Genomic DNA, 20,260 nt, shown 5'->3' with positions numbered 1-20,260 from the left:
AATAATGGCTGAAAACTTCCCAAACTTATTGAAGAAGATGGGCGTATATGTCCAGGAAGGGCAATACCCCCCAAAGAGTATAAATTCCAGCAGGCCTAGCTAATATATATACTTGTCAAATTATCCAATGCTCACGGCAAAGAGAAAATAGTGAAGGCAGCAAGAGAAAAGAGAACCATCACATAAAAGGGAAGCTCACTAAGATTAAGTGCTGATTTATCATCTGAAACCATGGAGGCAAGAAAGCGGTGGTATGACATAGTCAAAATACTAAAAGAAAAAATTTCCAGCAAAGAATACTCTATCCAGCAAAGCTGGCATTCAAAAATGATGGAGAGTTCAAAATATTCATGAATAAACAGAAATTAAGAGAGTATGCCAATAAGAAACCCGCCTTTCAAGAAGTACTAAAGGGAGTTGTACAGGAAGAAAGTTAAAAAAAAAACAAAACAGGAGGGACAGGGATGGAGAAGAGTGTGAGAACAACTAAAAAGATGAAATAAAAGTAACATATGACATACAGAAATGCAAAGAAAATATGGCTACTGTAAGTAATTCCTTGAGAGTAATAACACTGAATGTCAATAGATTATACTCACCTGTCAAGAGACACAGATTGGCAGAATCGATAAGGAAATATTACGCATGTATATGCTGTAAAGTAAACAACCATAAAAGGGCAGGAGTAGCTATAATAATATCACAAAAAAAATGTACTTTAAATGAAAAACTATTATGAGACACAAAGATGGACACCACACATTAGAAAAAGGGGCCATCTTTCAAGAAGAAAGAACAATCATAAACATTTCTGCACCTAATCAGGGCACCTCAAAATACATGAGTAAAACACCAGAAAATGTAAGTGGAAAAATAGATGCCTCTACAATTATAGTGGGGGACTTTAATACACTATTATCACAATTAGACAACATCTCCACATAGAATCAATAAAGAAACAAAGACTTAGAACAATATATTAGAGTATCTGGACCTAATAGACATACATAAAACAATAAACCCAAGTACAGCAGGATATACATTCTTCTCAAGCACATATGGATCATTCTCCAAGATAAACCAAATGCTGTGCTGCAGAGAAAGTCTCAATGAATTCAGCAAGTTTGAAATCATACAAAATAACTTCTCTGAACACAGTGGAATGAAGCTGGAAATCGGCAAGGGCCAAATGATTTTATAAATAAGAAAAATGACCTCATCTATATAGGAGAGTAATCTAACCGTACTCATTTTTAAAAATGATATATATCATGGATATTGTTTGCCTTATAGTAAGTCTATGCATTTACTTAAAATTGTTGAGCAAGATTGATTTAGTTAAGAATGCTCAAATGAAAGCTTTGTAATGAGCAGCAAGAAGGCATAATTACAAGTTTATTGGGATATTTCCAGGTTATATCACACCCTATGTCATGTGATTTTCTTTTACAGTGAATTCAGAGTGTGTGTCTGTGAGTGCATCTGACAGGCAGGTGGCAGTTCAGCATTGATAATGATATTACTGTTACCACATACACGTTTTAAGTTTTATATACACATTTTATGCCTCTTTAGTGCTATTATTTTGTACATCCCACTCAAGACATTGGTAAGGATAACCCTGTGTGAACAGAAATTTCTGTGATGTTTTAGGAGTTAGTGACCTTCAAGGATGTGGTTGTAGACATCACCCAGGAAGAATGGGACCTGCTAGACACATCCCAGAGAAAGCTGTTCAGAGAAGTGATGCTGGAGAATATCAATAACCTGGTCTCAGTAGGTGAGACTCTCAAAATGTATCTACATCTATTTTTTATCTATCATCTGTCTAATTTATCTACCTATATATTTATCATAATCTTCCATTTTTAATTGAGATATCCAAATCAGTTTTTCCAAATTTTATCATCTTTAACATTATATTTTTATATAATTTTAATGAATTTCTATTGTACTAAAAAAATCCCAAAATGAATTTTTTTCCTCATTTTTTATTTACATCTAGTTCACCCCAATAGAATTTAATCTTCATGACCACAATTTAATGTCTTTCTTGATCTCAATTTCCAGCACTCAGGGCTGTGCAGAAATTATGTATTGTCCTCCAAGGGCTATGCTGAGGGTACAGAACATAGTAGTAAAAACATTGCATATATCCTTTTCCATATAAAATTTAAATCATTCTGTTGGAATTTATTTTAGTTGGATTATTTTTTAACATAATATTCATTCACTTTGGAAACGTATTTCTCTCTATTTAGAAATAGACAATTATGTAGTCTCTTTTTACAGTGCCTAAGTAACAACAACCAGTGGTCCTTATTGAAATAAATAAAAGGTCAAGAGATAGTTTTTGTTGAAATATTGTCTATAATCTAAGTTCAAGTCATTATTGCATTGTGACCCTCAGTGCTTCACTTGTTTTTTTTGATAACTTGTGATATGCATCATGATCATGCCATGTTACTTTCATAACTCAAAACCCAGGTAACTTATTTTCATACAAACAGGATGTCAAGTCTGCAAAACAGATGTGCTTTCCGAGTTGGAACAGGAAGGTATGTGGAGAGAAAGAATAGCTTTTCCTCAATACCAGTATCCACATGAGCTCTAAAGACCTGTGCATTAGAAGAGGGGTCTCATGAATGCTTGAATATTTTTTAACTTCAGGATTCCTTAAGTGAGTAATGATTTCTTCAGTGTTCCTGATATGAGTTTTTATTTCTAAAGTGTAGATGAGGATATTGGGGAAATTTTAGTCACATGTGTTTGTTCCATACACTTCTCAAGCTTTATTGAGTGTCATTGGCATTAGGAAAGGGATATTCATTTGTTATTGCGATTACTCCTTCACATAATAATCCTTGTTCTGGTCCTATTCTTGGAAGATTTTTCCCTTTTTTTTTTTTTACCCCCCAGACATTCCAATTTTTTTCTCATATTCCATGCCTCAAAATTTTTTCTAACTGTAATGTCCTACAATTATCTTACTTATGAATACTTATCCCTAAAATATTCATTTCTTTGATATTATTTCCCAGCTGATTGTGAATGTGGGAAACATACTGAAAGGGATACTTGGAACTTTCTAAACTTCTCTTCCCCTAGTACTATTCTAGCAACTTATTCTGCTTTTTTCCCAATTACTACAGGGAGGAAATGTGCCTTTAAAACATGGGAAATCATAGAAATGTTACTCAATCAACCTACCTGTAGGAAAGACACTTCTAAGCTTATGTCATTGGTAAGCTCAATTTTGTGAAACCTAGTATTCCAAATAGATACCTAGGGATAGAATAAATTAGGAATTCAGTAAAATAATGAATTTGTAATTAATGTTTGGATTAAGTTCTAACCCAGCAAAAAGCTGTGATAGTTTGAATTTTAGGTAAAAATTAACTTAAATACAAACTCTAATCTTAGGTCACATGAAAAACAAATTGTACAAACAGATCTTGAAACATCATGAAACTCAAAAGTGATCTGGTACCTCTGCAATTAGATTGTTATATTAGAGAAAATCTGTGTATGGAGTAGAATAATTTTTATATGAAACCAACATGGCAGATATTTTAATTGGAGACTACCACTAGTGGATTAGTCTAAGTTTCCTATGTAGGGAAATGAAGGAATTCATGTAAATGGATAAAAGTTTTACAGTCTCTCATCTAATTCCCCACAGCACAGCTCTCACACCCAAAAGAATTCCTTTAAGTGTACTTCTTTCCAAGAAGATTCCTCTCACCCATCCACAGTGAGCCAATATGCCATGATTCACAAAACAAAGAAATCCAATTTCAGGAAACCATCTGCAAGAGTCCTCAGTGGCTATTCGTATTTTAAAGAACATAAGCATCATCACCATAGAAGTAAATCAAGTGAATGCTACGAAAGTGCTAAAAATTTTATCCAACACTCTGACCTCAGACAAGACTATGTGACTTCCATTGGAAAGAAAACCCATGAATGCCATGTATGTGAGAAAGCCTTCACCACATCCTCTTCCCTTAAACAACATGAGAGATGTCACACTGGAGAAAAACCACATGTATGCCATCTCTGTGGGAAAGCCTTCACTAGATCCTCTTCCCTTAAACAACATGAGAGGTGTCACACTGGAGAAAAACCACATGAATGCCATCTCTGTGGGAAAGCCTTCACTAGATCCTCTTACCTTAAACAGCATGAGAGATGGCACACTGGAGAAAAAACACATGAATGCCATCTCTGTGGGAAAACCTTCACTAAATCCTCTTACCTTAAACTACACGAAAGATGTCACACTGGAGAAAAACCACATGAATGCCATCTGTGTGGGAAAGCCTTTAGTTATTATATTTCCCTTAAGTATCATGAGAGTACTCACACTGGAGAGAAACCCTATGAATGTCATCTTTGTGGGAAAGCCTTCATTCAGCTATCTAAACTAAAACAACATGAGAAAACTCACACTGGAGAGAAACCCCATCAATGTAATCTCTGTGGGAAAGCCTTCATTACATTCTCTTCCCTTAAACAACATGAGAGGTGTCACACTGGAGAAAAACTGCAGGAATGCCATTTTTGTGGAAAAGCCTTCATTCAATCATCTTCTCTAAAACAACATGAAAGTACTCACAGTGGAGAGAAATCCTATGAATGTCATATATGCAAGAAAGTTTTCAGTCAACATTCATATCTTCAACAACATGAGATAACTCACACTGGAATGAAACCACATGAATGCCATCTCTGTGGGAAAGCCTTCAATACATTCTCTTACCTTAAACAACATGAGAGAAAGCACACTGAAGTGAAACCACATGAATGCCATCTCTGTGGGAAAGCCTTCACTAGATCCTCTTACCTTAAACTACATGAGAGAACTCACACTGGAGTGAAACCACATGTATGCCATCTCTGTGGGAAAGCCTTTGCTGTATCCTCTTCCCTTAAAAAACATGAGCGAAGTCACACTGGAGAAAAACCACATGAATGCCATCTCTGTGGGAAAGCCTTCGCTACATCCTCTTACCTTAAACTACATGAGAGAACTCACACTGGAGTGAAACCACATGTATGCCATCTCTGTGGGAAAGCCTTTGCTGTATCCTCTTCCCTTAAAAAACATGAGCGAAGTCACACTGGAGAAAAACCACATGAATGCCATCTCTGTGGGAAAGCCTTCGCTACATCCTCTTACCTTAAACTACATGAGAGAACTCACACTGGCGAGAAATCCTATGAATGTTGTGTATGTGGGAAAGCTTTCACTTTTAGTTCTGGCCTCAGGAATCATGAGAGAATTCATGTTGGACAGGAACCATAATATATGTATGGGAGAACATTTATTTTTCTAGCCTTAAACAACAGGAGATTACTCAACTAAAGAGAATCCCTTTGAATGCCAAAAATTGGACAAATCCATTAGTCAGTATTCTTACTTTAAATGTAAAAACTAACAGTATAATAGTTTTGGATATGAAAGAGACTTCAGTCATAGATTTAACCTTTAAACATAGAAAAGAACTCACACAGTGAATAAACAGTTTTTAATCTTTAGTAGCTCCTGTAGTCATCCATACTACTTCAGATAATCTAATAACTTTCCTACTGGTGGAGAATCCATATACATGCCATCTAAATAGCAAAGCCCTACGTAGATAGATGATATACCATGTGAGAGAATGCATAATATAAATATAATGGAATTGGAGAAGACTTTTCTACCACTCTGATAAGCTCACCAGAGAAATCACGTTAGGAAGTCTACACCTGTACTCAATGTGGGATTGCCTTAATTCCTAATTTATCCTCTAAATTAATTGAGTGAACTCCACAATAGTGAAATAATAGGTCTGTAATCACTGTGCAGTACCATTCAGTTGAAGCTAAGTCTTAGTGTGCTAAAGGAAACACCATTTAAGAATAACCACAAAACATTAAATAAGAGTGAAAAGTCTCTATTAGGAGGATGACATCCCTTCAGGGATTTCCAGAAAATTCATGGTGGAGAATGCAGTCAATTAAAAATCATGGGAAATCATTTATTCAGAGATTGGGGAGGATGTGTGCATCAGTAATTGTGTTACTCTGAGGAATATTGTTTGAGGTGCCTGCTGATTTTATGAATATCGACTGTGGAAAATGTTTACAGGTTTGGGGATAGAAGAATGTGTGAAGTCTGTGATTTTGACATCTTTCCCACATAGATGAATATATTTATTTGCCTTTTCTGGGCCAGTGAATAAATAACTGAAGGGGAGGAACACATTTTGCCTCTTTGTTCCCAATCTTAAAGGAAACAATACTTCAACTCAGTGACTAGGATCTTTATCATTGGGCATGAGAATCATGTACTCAGTCATTCTCTGTAATAGGAAGAGATCCAGATCATTCATACTTCCCATGGCTAGTTTCCCTGTAGGAAGTATACAGATAAAATGCACTGCAATAATCATCTTATTAATAATAAAATACCTGATAGAATCCAGAACCTTCAATGCCCATAGTCAATGCAATTCTGATGGTCGATATTTGGAAATTCTGTCCTTGGCATCCAGAATGTGCAAACATGGAAATCTTACAGTTAAGTTTTAGAACAAATAAATTTTTTTGATACATATTAGAAAAGCATACAGTCCATCCAAAGTGTACAGTCAATGGTTTTTGACATAATCACATAATTGTATATTCATTTCAGTCATTATTAGAGCATTTTCATTATTTCAATAATGATAATAAAAAAGGCAAAAAATAGAAATTTATCACATCTCAATCTCTCTGTGCTTCCCCTGCTGTATATAGCTGCTCTTTCTGGGTATTCTTCCATATTTATTTTAAAGCAGTTTTATTGAGATGTATTTACATACCATACAATCTACCCTAAGTATATAATCAATGGGTTTTAGTATAATCAGAATGTTGTGTCTTCATCAAAAAAGTTTTAGAACAATTTCATTACTCAAAAAAGGAAAACTCCACACCCCTTTGAAATGACCTCACAATCCCTCTATCCTTCCACAGCCCTACATAATTCCTAATCCAACTTCATCTTTATAAGTTGGTTTATATTTACATATTAAATGGAATCATATAATTTTGAGTTTATTTTTGTATATGGTGTGAAATAAAGGTCTATTTTTAACTCATGGTGGTCTAGTTTTCCCAGCACCATTTGTTTAAGAGGCAATTCTTTACCTATTGAGAAGTCTTTTCCACCTTGCCAATAACTGGTTGGCCAGAAATGTGAGGGTTGAATTCTGAGATCTCAATTTGATGTCATTATTCTATATATCATTGTGACATTACCATCGGCTTTTGATTATCATGCCTTTGTTATACCTTTTAAGATTGGGAAATGTGAGTCCTCCAACTTTAGTTTTCTTTTTAAAGATGGCTTTAGCTACTCAGGGCCCATTATCCATCCTTACAAATTTTATGATTTTCTGTTCCATTTCTGAAAATAAACTTGATTGTATTTTATTTAATTGGAAATGCTTTGAATCTACAAATTACCTTGGGCAGTATTGACAACAGGTTGATATCCAATCCATGAACATGGAATAGCCATCCATTTATTTAGATCTTTTAAAATTTCTTTTAGCAATATTTTATTGTATTCTGTTTAGAAGTCCTTTTTATACTTGGTTTATATATTCTTTTACATTTGATTTTTTAATCTGTTACTTTGAATGGGTTTTTTTCTTCTTCCAATTGTTCATTGTATATAGAAGCACTAGTGATTTTTGCCTCTTGAGCTACCCTGACATTCTGCTGAATTCATATTTTCTAGGAATTTTGTTGTAGATTTTTCAGGATTAACTGGATGTACAGTGATATCAAGTGCAAATAGGAAATGATTTACTTTTTTTTTTTTCAATTTGGAAGTCCTTATTTCTTTTTCTTGCCTCATTGCTGTGGCAAAACTTTAGTGCAATATTGAACAACAGTGGATAAAGTGTACATCCTTGTCTTGTTCTTGATCTTAGAGGGAGAGTATTCAGTTTTTCACCACTAAATAGGATGCTAGCTGTGGGTTTTTCATATGTGCCCTTTTCATGTGGAGGAAGTTTCCTCCTATTCCTAGTGTTCTAAGTGTTTTTATGTACAAAGGGTGCTGTATTTTTCAAATGCTTTTTCTGCTTTGATTGAGATGATCATGTGGGCATTTTCTTTATTTCTGGTAGTGTGGTGGATAAAATTAATTGACTTTCTCATGTTGAACCAAACTTGCATATCAGGGATGATTACCACTTCATCATTCATCATGTATAATTTTTAAAATATGCTGCTGGATTCAGTTTGGTGGTATTTTGTTGGGAATTTTTACTTTTAAGTTAATGAGATTTTTTTCTCTGGTTTTTCTTTTATGTGTTATCTTTATCTGGATTAACTATTAAGGTAATGCTGGCCTCATGGAATGAGTTAGGTAGTTTTCCCTCCTCTTCAGGTTTTTGGAAGAGTTTGAGCAGATTTAAAGATGTCTTCTTTAAATATTTGTTAAAATTTTCCTGTGAACCCATGTGCTCTTTTGAACTATTCTTTTTTGGGGACATTTTGATTATGGATACAATCTCTTTGTCATTGATTTGTTAGATCTTCTATTCCTTCTTCAGACAATGTAGGTAGTTTATGTTTCTAAGAATTTATCTTTTTCATCTACATTATTTATTGTATTGTCTTACATCCGTGACGTGTTTGAAGTTCCTTTATGCACCCCAGAAAGGAAAAGATTAAGTTTGTGAACTATTCCCTTCCTGTGTCAAGCCCTTTTGGTTGGAGTACATCACTGAAATGTGACACAGTTTGGAATTCTGTCCTTAGGCTAGACCTTATGTAAATGAGACAGAGAAAAAGTGTCGTTTTTGTTCCTGCCATATGAGGGACAGCTTGAGGATCACTAGCATTCAAAATTTAAATACAACACTCACAAGAGGATGGCCCACAGAACAGTTCATGGTCAAAGAGATCAGACATATGCATTATAACATGACATTTGGAAGAAAGCAAAGCAGCCAAGACTGGAGAGGAGGCCTTGAAAGAGAGAATCCCTGTGACTGCTTGTCCACAGGTGAGCTCCATGTGATGGTAGGTTCTGTAAGTGAATGTAGGGAGCTGGAGAGAGAATGGTGACCATTTTGCTTTGCTGTGTGGGAAAACCGCAATGTCACCAGTAGCTAATATTGGTGAAAAATGCATCTCTGTGGATAACTTGATTTGGACATTTCATAGCCTCAGAACTGTAAATTTTTCCCTTAAATAAAATTCTTATTATAAAACCCAACCATTTGTGATATTTTGCATCAGCAGCCTATGGCAAACTAAGACACATCTGTCCATAGAATCCACTTATGGCCCTTTTATGTTTTACTAAGGATGGTAGTACTATCTCCCTTTTCATTTCTGATTTTCTTTATTTGTATCCTCTCTCTTTTCTTTGTCAGTCTAACTAAATGTTTGTTGATTTTATTGATCTTTACAAAGAATGAACTTACGGTTCTTTAATGCTCTATTGTTTTCTATTTCATTTGTCTCTGTCCTTATCTTTATTATTTCCCTCCTGCTTGCTGTTGGTTTAGTTTGCTCTTCTTCACAACCTACCAGTTTTGTGGTTATGTGTCTGCTTTGAAGTCTTTTTTCCATTTTAATGTAAGCATCTGGAGCTATAAATTCCCCTCTCAGTACTGACTTTGCTGCATCCCAAAAGTTTTGGTATGTACTATTTTCATTTTCACTCACCTTAAGATATTTCCTAATTATGCTTCTGATTTTCTCTATCTCATTGGTTGTTTTAGATTATATTGTTTAATTTCCACATATTTGTGCATTTCCGCTTTCTCTCTGTTATTTATTTCTAGCTTCATTCTGTTGTGATCAGAGAACATGCATTGTATGATTTCAAAATTTTTAACTCATTGAGACTTGCACCCCAGTATATAGTCTAGCCTGCAAAATGATCCATGTGCACTTGAGAAGAATATGTACTTTTTTTGCCAGATGCAGAGTTCTACATATGTCTGTTAGGTCAAGTTGGTTGCATGTATCTTATTCAAGTCCTGTAATACCTTAATGTTCTTATTAGATGGTCTATCCCTTATTGAGAGTGGTGTGTCAAATTCTTCTATTAATGTGGATCTTTTAATTTTTCTCTTCAAATCTGTCAGTACTTGCTCCATATATTTTTGGTTTCTGCTGTTAGGTGCATGTATATTCATAATTGTTATAACTTCATGTTGAATTGTTCCCTTTATCAGTATGTAATGACCATCTTTGACCCTTATATATGTTTTTTATTTAAACACTATTTTGTCCTATATTATTATAGCCACCTCAGTCTTTTTTGGGGACAAATTATATGATATTTTTTCCATCTTTTCACCCTCAACATATTTGTATTTTGAATGTAACATAAGTGTCTTGCAGACAGCATATAGTTGGTTCATGCTTTTTAATGCATTTTAGCAATCTCTTCCTTTTGAGAGGAGAGTATATTTCATTTACATTTAAGGGAACAATAGGTTATTTTTCTATTTTTCTATTTACCTTTGTAAGTCTTATACTATTTTTGGCTCTCACTGTAGCATATATGGGTTTAAATTTTTCCCACAACCATTTCATTTCTTTCCCCTTCTAGTCACAGAAACATTTCATTTCTTAATAGTTATACAGCAATCCTTGAGAAATAACTGAGCTCATGACAGATAAAGAAAATGTGTGCTTTGACTTCTCTCCCAGAACCCCTATGAATAATGTGATCTGTGAATTGCTTGACCACCTTTGTATCAATAGTTTCCTTAGGAATTATAGAGTCGTAACTTCAGCCCTGCTGACCAACGTGGTAAATGCTTATTTTACACAGTACCTGTGAATGTGTAAATTCTGCCCTGCTGGAAAATACTATGAATCACTGGGCATTGATTATCTCTCTGGAGCACTGCACTTTTAATCATGCTCCCTCCTCATATGCCCTCTCCATCTGCACATAAACATGTGGTATCAAAGATTCCTCTTGCTTTGTGGCAAGTGTGGCTGAAGCTTCAGAAATGTCATGTTCTCTCTGCTTGCAGCCACAGATCAGGATTTAGGCCATAACCAGTTTCAGATTCTGTTAGAGAGGGGATCTCCCCTCTGGACCATCAAGCTTGAGCCCCCACATAAGCCCCCTATAAAATGTTCTTTGTCCACTAAGCTTGACTTGTCTGAGCCTTTCTTTGTTTTGATGTATCCCTCTCAGTTTGGTGGGAAGCTGTCATTTTACATGGTGCCCTGCTTGGAACACTCAGTTCTATTTAACAATAATTTGCTTTCCTGTGTTGTACCATATTGAGTGCCTCCCCAGTTCTATCTGGATATGTTTTTCATTTGTTTTTAACCCATGAGTTTAAAATTTAACATCCTAAGTATCTAACAATTATCTTCAGTTTGATAATTACTTAACTTCAATAGCTTGCATGTATATTATAGGCCTCTGAACCCCCACAATTTTTTACTTGTTACCACTTATATGTTTGTGCATTGTAGTACAAAAGGCCTTATTAATGCCTTTTTACATTTTCATTTAGGCACTTGTAGGAAACAAGATGTGGAGATACATACCAAACAATGCAATACAATAATGCCGGCATTTACAATTACCCAAATGGTTACCTGTATTGCAGAACATTGTTTCTTTAGGTCGTTTTGAAGTACTTTCTACTGTACTTTCATTTCAGTCTAAAAACTCCCATTAGCTTTGCTTGCGACACAGGTCTAGTGGTGATGAATTCCCTCAGCTTTTGTTTAACAGAGAACATCTTAATTTCTCCCTCTTTTTTTCTCCCTGCCACCTGCTCTTTCTGCCGTGTCCATTCACTGTGTGATTTTCCATGTCTATTTCTCTCTTTTCTTGTCTTCTCTTGTTTTCTCCTCCAGGATTCACCAGGATTAGATCCTGGGGACCTTCAACATGAAAAGAGGTTCCCTGTCATTTATGCCACCTCAGTCCTGGTTTCTGAGTCACCTTGACTCTCCCCTTTGTCTCTCTTTTTTTTGTTGTGTCATCATCTTGTCTGGCTCACCATGTGGACACTGCCTCACTGCATGGGCACTGGATCATTGCACAGGCACTGGTTCACTGTGAGAGTTGCTATAAAGTCACTGGTTCACCATGCATGCATTGGCTTACCATATAGGTCATCATGCAGGCACTGGCTTACTACATGAGCACTGGCTCATGACATGGGTTGCCATGTGGGCACTGGCTCCCTGCATGGGTGCTGGCTTACTGTGCAGGCCTGGCTTACTGCATTGGCCTGGTTTGCTGTGTGGGCATGCCTTTATCAGAAGACCCTGGGGATTGAACCTGGGTTCTCCCATTTGGTAAATGGAAGCCCTATCTCTTGAGCCACATCTGCTTACCTCTCCCTCATTTTTGAAAGAACTCACTGTATATAAATTTTTGCCTGGCAGTTGTTTTCCTTCAGCAGTTTAAGTATTTCAACCCTCTGCCCTCTTGTCTCCATTGAGTTCTGATGAGAAATTAATCACTCAATCTAATTGGGACTTCCTTGTTTGTAAAATGTTACCTTTCTCGTGCAGCTTTCAGAACTCTCTCCTTTTCCTTTGAATTAGGTAGTGTAATGTATGGTGGGGAATATTTTTACATGGTCATCCCATTTGGTGATCACTGAGCTTCTTGGATTTGCATATTCACACCTTCTTAAAAGTTGTGAATTTCTGTGCTATTTTTTGAATACCCCCTCTGGCCCTTTTTATCTTTCTTCTCCATCTGGGCAGACCCTTATATATTGGTATGCAATAGATGTTTTAGGCTATTTTCACTTTTAATACTTTTTTTCTCTTTGTCTTCCTCAGCCTGACTCATTTCAAACATCTTTATTCAAGATCACTGTCAGCTCCAGTCTACACTTGAAACCCTCCTGATAAATTTTCATACCAGTAATTATGGTCTTCAACTCAAGGACTATTGTTTTGTTACTTTTACATTTTTCTCTTTACTTAAACTTTTATATTGCTCATTTATTGTTTTTCTGATTTACTTCAGTTCTTTATCTGGACTTTCATTCACCCTCTAGAATTTTTAAGACCTCTTTTTAAAATTCTTTGTTAATTGTGTCCACATTCTCCTCTCCTTCATTGAAGTTTTCTGTATTTTTATCTGCTTCCTTTGGATGGACCATCATTTCCTGTTTCTCTGTTTGTATTTTGTTTTTTCCTTGCACAATCTATGTGTTAATATGTAAAATGTTAATTTTTGGATTTGTGCATGGAATGTATCTTTTTCATTTTGTAAACAGCTGGTGAGAAAAACATTTTCTTGGGCTTCAGCCCTCCTATCAGGAAGGTTTGTCAAGAGAAACTGTTGACAGGAGATTGGTTTTCTGCTTTTTTCATAGTATATAGACTATCCTCTCCTGAGTATTAGAAACTGCAGGCTTTTACTCACACACTCCACTTCTTTAGTTTTTTACACCCCTTTCATTGTCTCACGCTACTTTAGTGTACAGGAAAATTCTGGTAGGATGGTCACTCCAGGGAAGAATTTCCCAAGTTGTTTTTTCCGAGCCATAACAAAGCCAGAGACTATTGAAAGTTACAGATTTTCTCTAATGTGTCCTATGGAGAAGGACAGGAAGGGCAACAGAATTTTTTTGAATGGCTTCCTAAAGCTGAGGTTTGGAGCCTGGCAAGCAAATGCAGTACTTCAGCTTACTGTCCCCCAGAGCTCTAGGGAACTACTGCTTCTTTAAATCACCACTGTTTCTGCCTATGTCCAGGAAAGATTGAAATATTGGCTCCAGCCACCTTAGCGCAGAACAGGTTGTATCAATAACTTCTGTCAGAGCCATTACCCAGTGATCTGAATGCTCCCAATGGGTTAGGGCAGTTGAATATGTCAAGCCTTCGACATTGTTGCAAGTATCTCTCAATATGGCCCTTCAAGTAATGAAAATTGTTACTGTGGGCCCTGAGGGGAGGTGGAAAGAGGTATTGAAGAGATGGAATCAGTGTAATTGTGGAGCAATGGGAGTGTTCCACAAGATCATGCAATGATGGATAAAGGACATGTAAAATTTCACCAAAAATGTATAACAGTCTATAGGCTAAAATGTAAACTATAATGTAAAACATAAGATATTTAAAAATTTAGAAAATTGTATAGGCTAAAATATAAACCATAACATGAACCCAAATGGAACCACGTTTGAAAGCTATTGTTTCAATATCTGTACATCAGCTGCAGCAAATATAATAACATGTAAAAAGATCATTGCTGGAGAAAGGACAAATTGTTTGATGTTGGCTATGTGGAAGTACTGTATATTGTATATGTGAATTACTGTGATCTAAAATTCTTGTGAAGACAAACTTAATAAGTAGGAAAAAAAAGGATGTAGACCCTGAGGAAGAAATGAAAGAAATTGCGTCGCCACTGTGCACTTATTGCACTGATGAAAGGCAAAACATCAAAAACAAAGCAGTTTTATTTTTTGATACCGCAATTTATTTTTACTTTAATTTTTCTAAATTAATCTGTATTCTATATCCAACCTTTAAACTCACCACTATGTTCCATTTTACTATTAATGGAACCTTGCAATATATTAGGCTTCATTTTTGAAGAAGTTTTGGACCACAGAGAGGTTCAACTATGGCAGGGGAGGAACACAGTTGTGGGGTGTTATTGATAGGGGGCACATGGTTGGGAGGGCGTTCTCCAGGGCATGTATACAGGATACATAAAAATGTTTGGATATTTTCATAGTAGTTGTAGTTAAAAATGACAACTGAGGGAGTGCTGAGTTCCTAGTGATGGGAGCTCTATTACCTTCACCAATGGAACAGCAAAAATCCAAGTGTAATGGCAAAGACCAATAAAGAAGAATGGTCTAAAAATGAGCCCTTGATACTAATGACTATGCTTATGAGCCTGTGCACCTGAAATATGAACTAGGCCTAGAGCTGCAGGGAGCCTAATAGTTGCCTCCTGAGAGCTTCCATGTTGCTCAAAGGTGGCCACTCTCTAAGCTAAACTCAGCATGTAAATGCATTACCTCTTCCCCCCCCCTCCCCCCCCCAGCTTGGGGCATGTCTCCCATGGATGAGACTCCCTGGTGCCAAGCGATTGCTATCAAGTACCTGCTGATGATGTAACTAGAAAAAGACCTTGAATAAAAGGGTCAACTAAGACCAACAGAATATCTTAGTCTACATGTAATATCAGGTGTTAAAAACTGCTTTATGACTTGGATAAAAGGGGGAAATGGAAAGGACAAGAGTTTATATGACTATGAGTCTCCAAAAAAGAGTCAGGAGGTCATCAGAGGAGTAATGCTTACGCACACCTCAGCAGGGTCCTAGAGACAGCCAAAGTATATAGAAGCCCAGGTACTGGTTTCCTGAGGGCTACAGAGACCCACAGCTTCTATGGTCATGACAGATGGCTCTGGAGTTCAGTGCCATGTCAGTTGGTCCTACTTTGGAGTTTGTGTACCTGAGTGTGATGGAGATGTACTCAGATGTGACCTTTCTACATATGCCTCTTCTGTTACTTTTATTGGACCTGTGGTTGGTGCTGGGGTTGGTGTATACTCAGGAGACCTGAATCTCTGGACTGTCCATGTGACAGCCAGGCCCTGAGTCTCAGCAGATTTATAACTCCTACTGTCTGGTTTATTGGCCTTACCCTGGCCAGCTAACAGGAAGGTGAAGAAGGTCAACCACCACACCAGTGAGCCAAGAGTGCCTACACCTGCAAGCAGGAGAATTGCATCCATCATCCATGTGGAATATAAGCCCCCCTTGATATAGAGGGGAAGTGGACATAACCATCCCAGGGTCCACAAGATGGAGGAATAGAGTATGAATTAGAATGGACCTACTCATATTCTACTATGGAACTATTGTGATTAGTAATGGAAGAAATTATAGCATTGATGTAGAGAAAGTGGCCTCAGTAGCTGCTGAGGGTAGGGAGAGGGAAGAAGAGATATGATGTGGGGGCATTTTCAAGACTTGGAGTTGTGCTAGGTGGTACTGCAGGGACAGATGCTGGACATTGTATGTCCTGCCATGGCCCACTGGGTGGACTGGGGAGAGTGTAAACTACACTGTAAACCACTATGCATGTCATACAGCAATGCTCCAAAATGTATTCACCAAATACAATAACATGCTATGATGATGAAAGAGGTTGTTGATGTGGGATGAGGGGCATGGGGGGTATATGGGGAGCTAATTTTTTTGAATGTAACATTTAAAAAATAAGGGGAAAAAAAGCTGTGATCAGTGATCAACTGTGCCTCCCATGTTCTTGGGAAATAGGATTTTTAAATACCTTTCTGACAATAGCAGCTAGCCAGGGACTGTACTCCATGGAGCTGTTCTGTTGTGATATTGTATGATGGACACAAGTAGCTGCCACGGTAATTAGAGTTTTTTACTATAGCTTCTTTTCCTCCTCCTCCTGCTCTTCCATGGATGTTGTTCAGTGTTCTTCTGTACTGTGGACATTTCAAATAGATGTTTCAGATGTTCCCTGCCTGTTTTATAATTGTTGTGGTAGATGGATTGAGTACTGGAACTCCCTACTCTGTCATCTTCCTAATGTCTCATAATTTTGATTTCACCTCCAGGTCACCATATTCAGTTCTCATAATCTCCTGAACAATGACTGGCCTCACACTCACCACAATATTATTCTTGCAGGCATGATTTTAATCCTGGTTCTAGAATGAATAGAGATAAAGGAAACCATGGGCCAGGCACTGGTACCCCCAACCTCATTGATCTCAGGATTAAACCAACTAGACAATTCCCTGGTATTCATGGGGGATTCTTAAAAGCCATTTATTTATACCCTTCCTCAAGAGGATGTAGACATCATGCCATAGGTACCCCAACTGTGGGGCTTTACTCAGGATTGTAGACAAGTTTGAAACATTGGCTGTAACCACCTATGTACAGTCCAGGTTGAAACAATAACTTTCCCCAGAGCCATTACCCAGTGATCTGAATTCAATAATCAAAAGCTGTGATCATTGATCAGCTACAGTTTACTCCACAAATATACCATTCCTGTTTTGCTCGAGACACCTCTGAACAAAAGGTATGAAAGAAAGATGGAAATAATTGCCAAAATTCATCCCATTCCATAATTTTCAAGATACTCACCTTGCAGCCCACAAAATCAGTGGAGCAAGTTGCTCTTTAGTGCATCTTGGGAACACAGGTTCAGACACAAAACCTCTTCTAGTAAATGAACAGTTTATTATTTAGCACAAATGGCTGAAAGAGGAGGGGAAAAGATTCAATCATGGCTATTTTCCCAGTCTGGTGAACTACCCAGGCCAGAGTTGGTAGATGGCTGCTTTTTATGTTTCACTAGGAGAGAGTTGACTGTATTGTTTCAGTATTGAGATTTATACACTCAGGGGCAAGAGGACAATAAATCTTGACATATTTGATCTTATTCATTCCACAATTTGGAATGTTTTGCACTTACATGCACTGAAAATCTGGAATTATGGTAAATCACTGTCACCTTGATGGTGCTTTATTACCAGCAACCCTAATTAAATGCCAGGAAAGATATGTGGAGGTGTTTTCAGGACTTGGAGTTGTCCTGGGTGATGCTGTAGGGACAGTTACTGGACATTGTATGTCCTCCCATGGCCCACTGGGTGGAACGTGATAGAGTGTGGGCTATGATGTGGACCATTGACCATGAGGTGTAGCGGTGCTCAGAGATGTATTCACCAAATGCCATGAATGTCTCATGATGATGGATGAGATTGTTGTTATGGGGGGAGGAGTGGGGTGAGGGGGATGGGGGGTATATGGGGACATATTTTTTTAATGTAATATTAAATAAATAAAGACAAAAAATAACAATGCTTCAACATTGGTTCATCGATTTTAACAAATGGACCACACTAATCTATGATGTCAATAATAGTAACCATATATGGGTGCCAGGATGTTGTATGGGAATTCACTATATTTTATTGTAATTTTTCTGTAAATATGAATCTAAACATCTCTAAATATAAAGTTAAAACATAATCACACCAAAGAATAAAAGAATAAATAAAGACTAGTATCATCACTAAGAAAGTATAGGTGACTACAGAGATATCCTTTCATGTGAGGAGATGAAGTGGCCTTCAGGCTTAGTTATGAAGAATTTGAAGGAGGCAGCCACTCAAAGTGCTAAGAAAAGAACTTTCCTGCTAGCAGTTATAGGAAGGGCAAATGTTTTAAATGGGGAAAGAAGTTCCCCAGTTCAAGAAACAGAAAAGAAAGTGGGGAAAATTGGCTGGGAATGCAATTGGAGAGCTGAGAAGAAGGCAGATCACATGGGACTTTGGAATCTCTATGGAGAGTGGTGGGAGCAGGGTAGAAGTGACTGGAGGAACATGGCATATTTCTTGGTAAGTTAACCCTTATTTGTTCTAACCTACTATGGTAAGGAAGAGTCAAATGGGTAAGAACATGTTTCTGCCTAATTTACTTAATCTATCCTAAATATTGGGTTTTAGAAAAATATGCCAATTGGTGAACAAGATACTTGAATAAGAAAATATTAATAGGCCTAGTTCAGTTGGCCTTGACTATGTTACTTCTCATCTTTCCACAACTACCTTGCTCAGTCCCTTCAGATGTCTCCCCTCTCTCTCTCTGACTTTCCCTTGACACATAAGCATGCTTTTCCTCTTTTTGTCTCATCCAGAACTGAGATAACAGCTTTACTGAAGGCTCCCACCACTGTAAGTACTGCTCCCTCAATCTCCTCTCAGAGCTAAGGTTCTTAGATATCTGAGTCTAGGGTCATGACCTGGCACCATTTATACTCATTTCAAGTTCAACTAGCTGTAATCTTGTCGCACTTCAGCCAACTACTCCACTGAAACTGCTCTCTTAAGGCTACTTTCAAGTTTTCTACTGTAATGGACACATTCCTTTCTTTATCTTCTTGATCTTTTCTTCCTGATTTCTCATTTTTTATAGATTTGAGTATATCTTTCCCTATCGCTACCTTGGCTTACCCATATCATCCTTTCCAACATCCTTCCTACTTCTCTGTTTCTTCCTTCTCAGTGTAGTCTTTTATCATTTAATCCTTTCCTGTTGATTCCCAAAGTTTCAATCTCCTGCCCATATACACCTCACTCTAATACATTTTTGGAGTGGTCAATTCTAAACTTTGGATTCATCTGAATCAAATTACAAGTGAACCAAACTCTTCACATCTAATGAGAACTATCTCTTCAGCCCCACATCTGAATTGCAGTTGGACTCTCATGGATACCTCAAACTCAAGCTCTTCATACAATGTGCTTCCCCCTCTTCCCTGTCAGGTTGCATATCACCACCGATACTCTAAGCCAGAAGATGGAAGATCTCCTTGACATGTCCTACTCTTTCATTCATTAGTGCATTTAGTGATAATGTGTCTACTCCCTAAACATGTTTTCTTAATTTCCTTCCTCTTCTCTGTTTTTCCTGCCATAGACTTAGCCCAAGTCTTCGTTACTTGTAGGCTGACTATCACAAAATTCCTACTAGTTCCTCTGCCTCTTGCCAGGACTTTCTCCAATTCATCCTCTGTACTGATGCTATTTAAAAATACAAAAACCTTATCAAAAGTCTTTCCTTTGTTTATGTAGTCTGCACAATAAAGTCCAAATTCTTCAGCATTTCATACCAAAACTCTCATGATCTGTCCACAGTTGATGTCTCCAGGCTCACTCTTACCATCTCTTCACAGTTATGTTTCACTAGAGATCAGGATATTCTAAAAAGGTTCTGGGGAGAAACTCTCAAGTTATTAATACAATTCTGAACAAATAATTTCATTTGTGAAAGTGGGGAAATTGGTTTAAACACAGTAGTGGGCATAAAGAATATCCATAAAAAACAGAATGCAAATTTTGAATACTGAACTCCTGTTTTTCATTGAAAACCCATTAACATCACTAGGAATTCAGTTTAGAAAAGTGCTACTGAAGCCATTTGGAACAACTTATAACAGTTTCTAGAATATGCTATGCTCCCTTGCTTCTCCATCTCTGTGTGGGGTATCATCCATTCATTCATTTACTCCTCTTTTTTTTATGCAAAAGCATTCATTGTATATCAGCTGTACATACTAATACTAGTATAGGTTGGACATTCAGAGGGACAACATGATCTACATGAGCTAAATTAGTAAACATGTGCTTGAAACAATCAGTCTAAATGCTATGAACTTGGCAGCATCAAGTAGGAGGAACTGAAT

General features: G+C 37.1%; 1 protein-coding gene across 7 annotated transcripts in view; it reads left to right on the top strand.

Annotated features, from left to right (window-relative positions):
* The window catches only part of LOC101443891 (zinc finger protein 596-like), an 89,030-nt gene that overhangs the window by 36,969 nt on the left and 31,801 nt on the right, over window positions 1-20,260 (top strand). For 5 of the 7 annotated variants that reach the window (XM_058289612.1, XM_058289611.1, XM_058289613.1 and 2 more), the window contains 4 exons: window positions 1,654-1,780; window positions 2,511-2,558; window positions 3,153-3,244; window positions 3,683-9,265. In XM_058289612.1, the coding sequence (XP_058145595.1) occupies window positions 1,654-1,780; window positions 2,511-2,558; window positions 3,153-3,244; window positions 3,683-5,308 (1,893 nt within the window). In that variant the 3' untranslated portion in view covers window positions 5,309-9,265. Of the gene's footprint in view, window positions 1-1,653; window positions 1,781-2,510; window positions 2,681-3,152; window positions 3,245-3,682; window positions 9,266-20,260 lie in introns of those variants that run through there. The other 2 variants (XM_071212523.1, XM_058289615.1) reach the window with 2 other exon arrangements.

This window comes from Dasypus novemcinctus, chromosome 28, assembly GCF_030445035.2.
Source record: "Dasypus novemcinctus isolate mDasNov1 chromosome 28, mDasNov1.1.hap2, whole genome shotgun sequence".
Lineage (NCBI taxonomy): Eukaryota > Metazoa > Chordata > Mammalia > Cingulata > Dasypodidae > Dasypus > Dasypus novemcinctus.
Note: the sequence above shows the minus strand (reverse complement) of the source record. Positions and strands in the feature narration are given on the sequence as shown.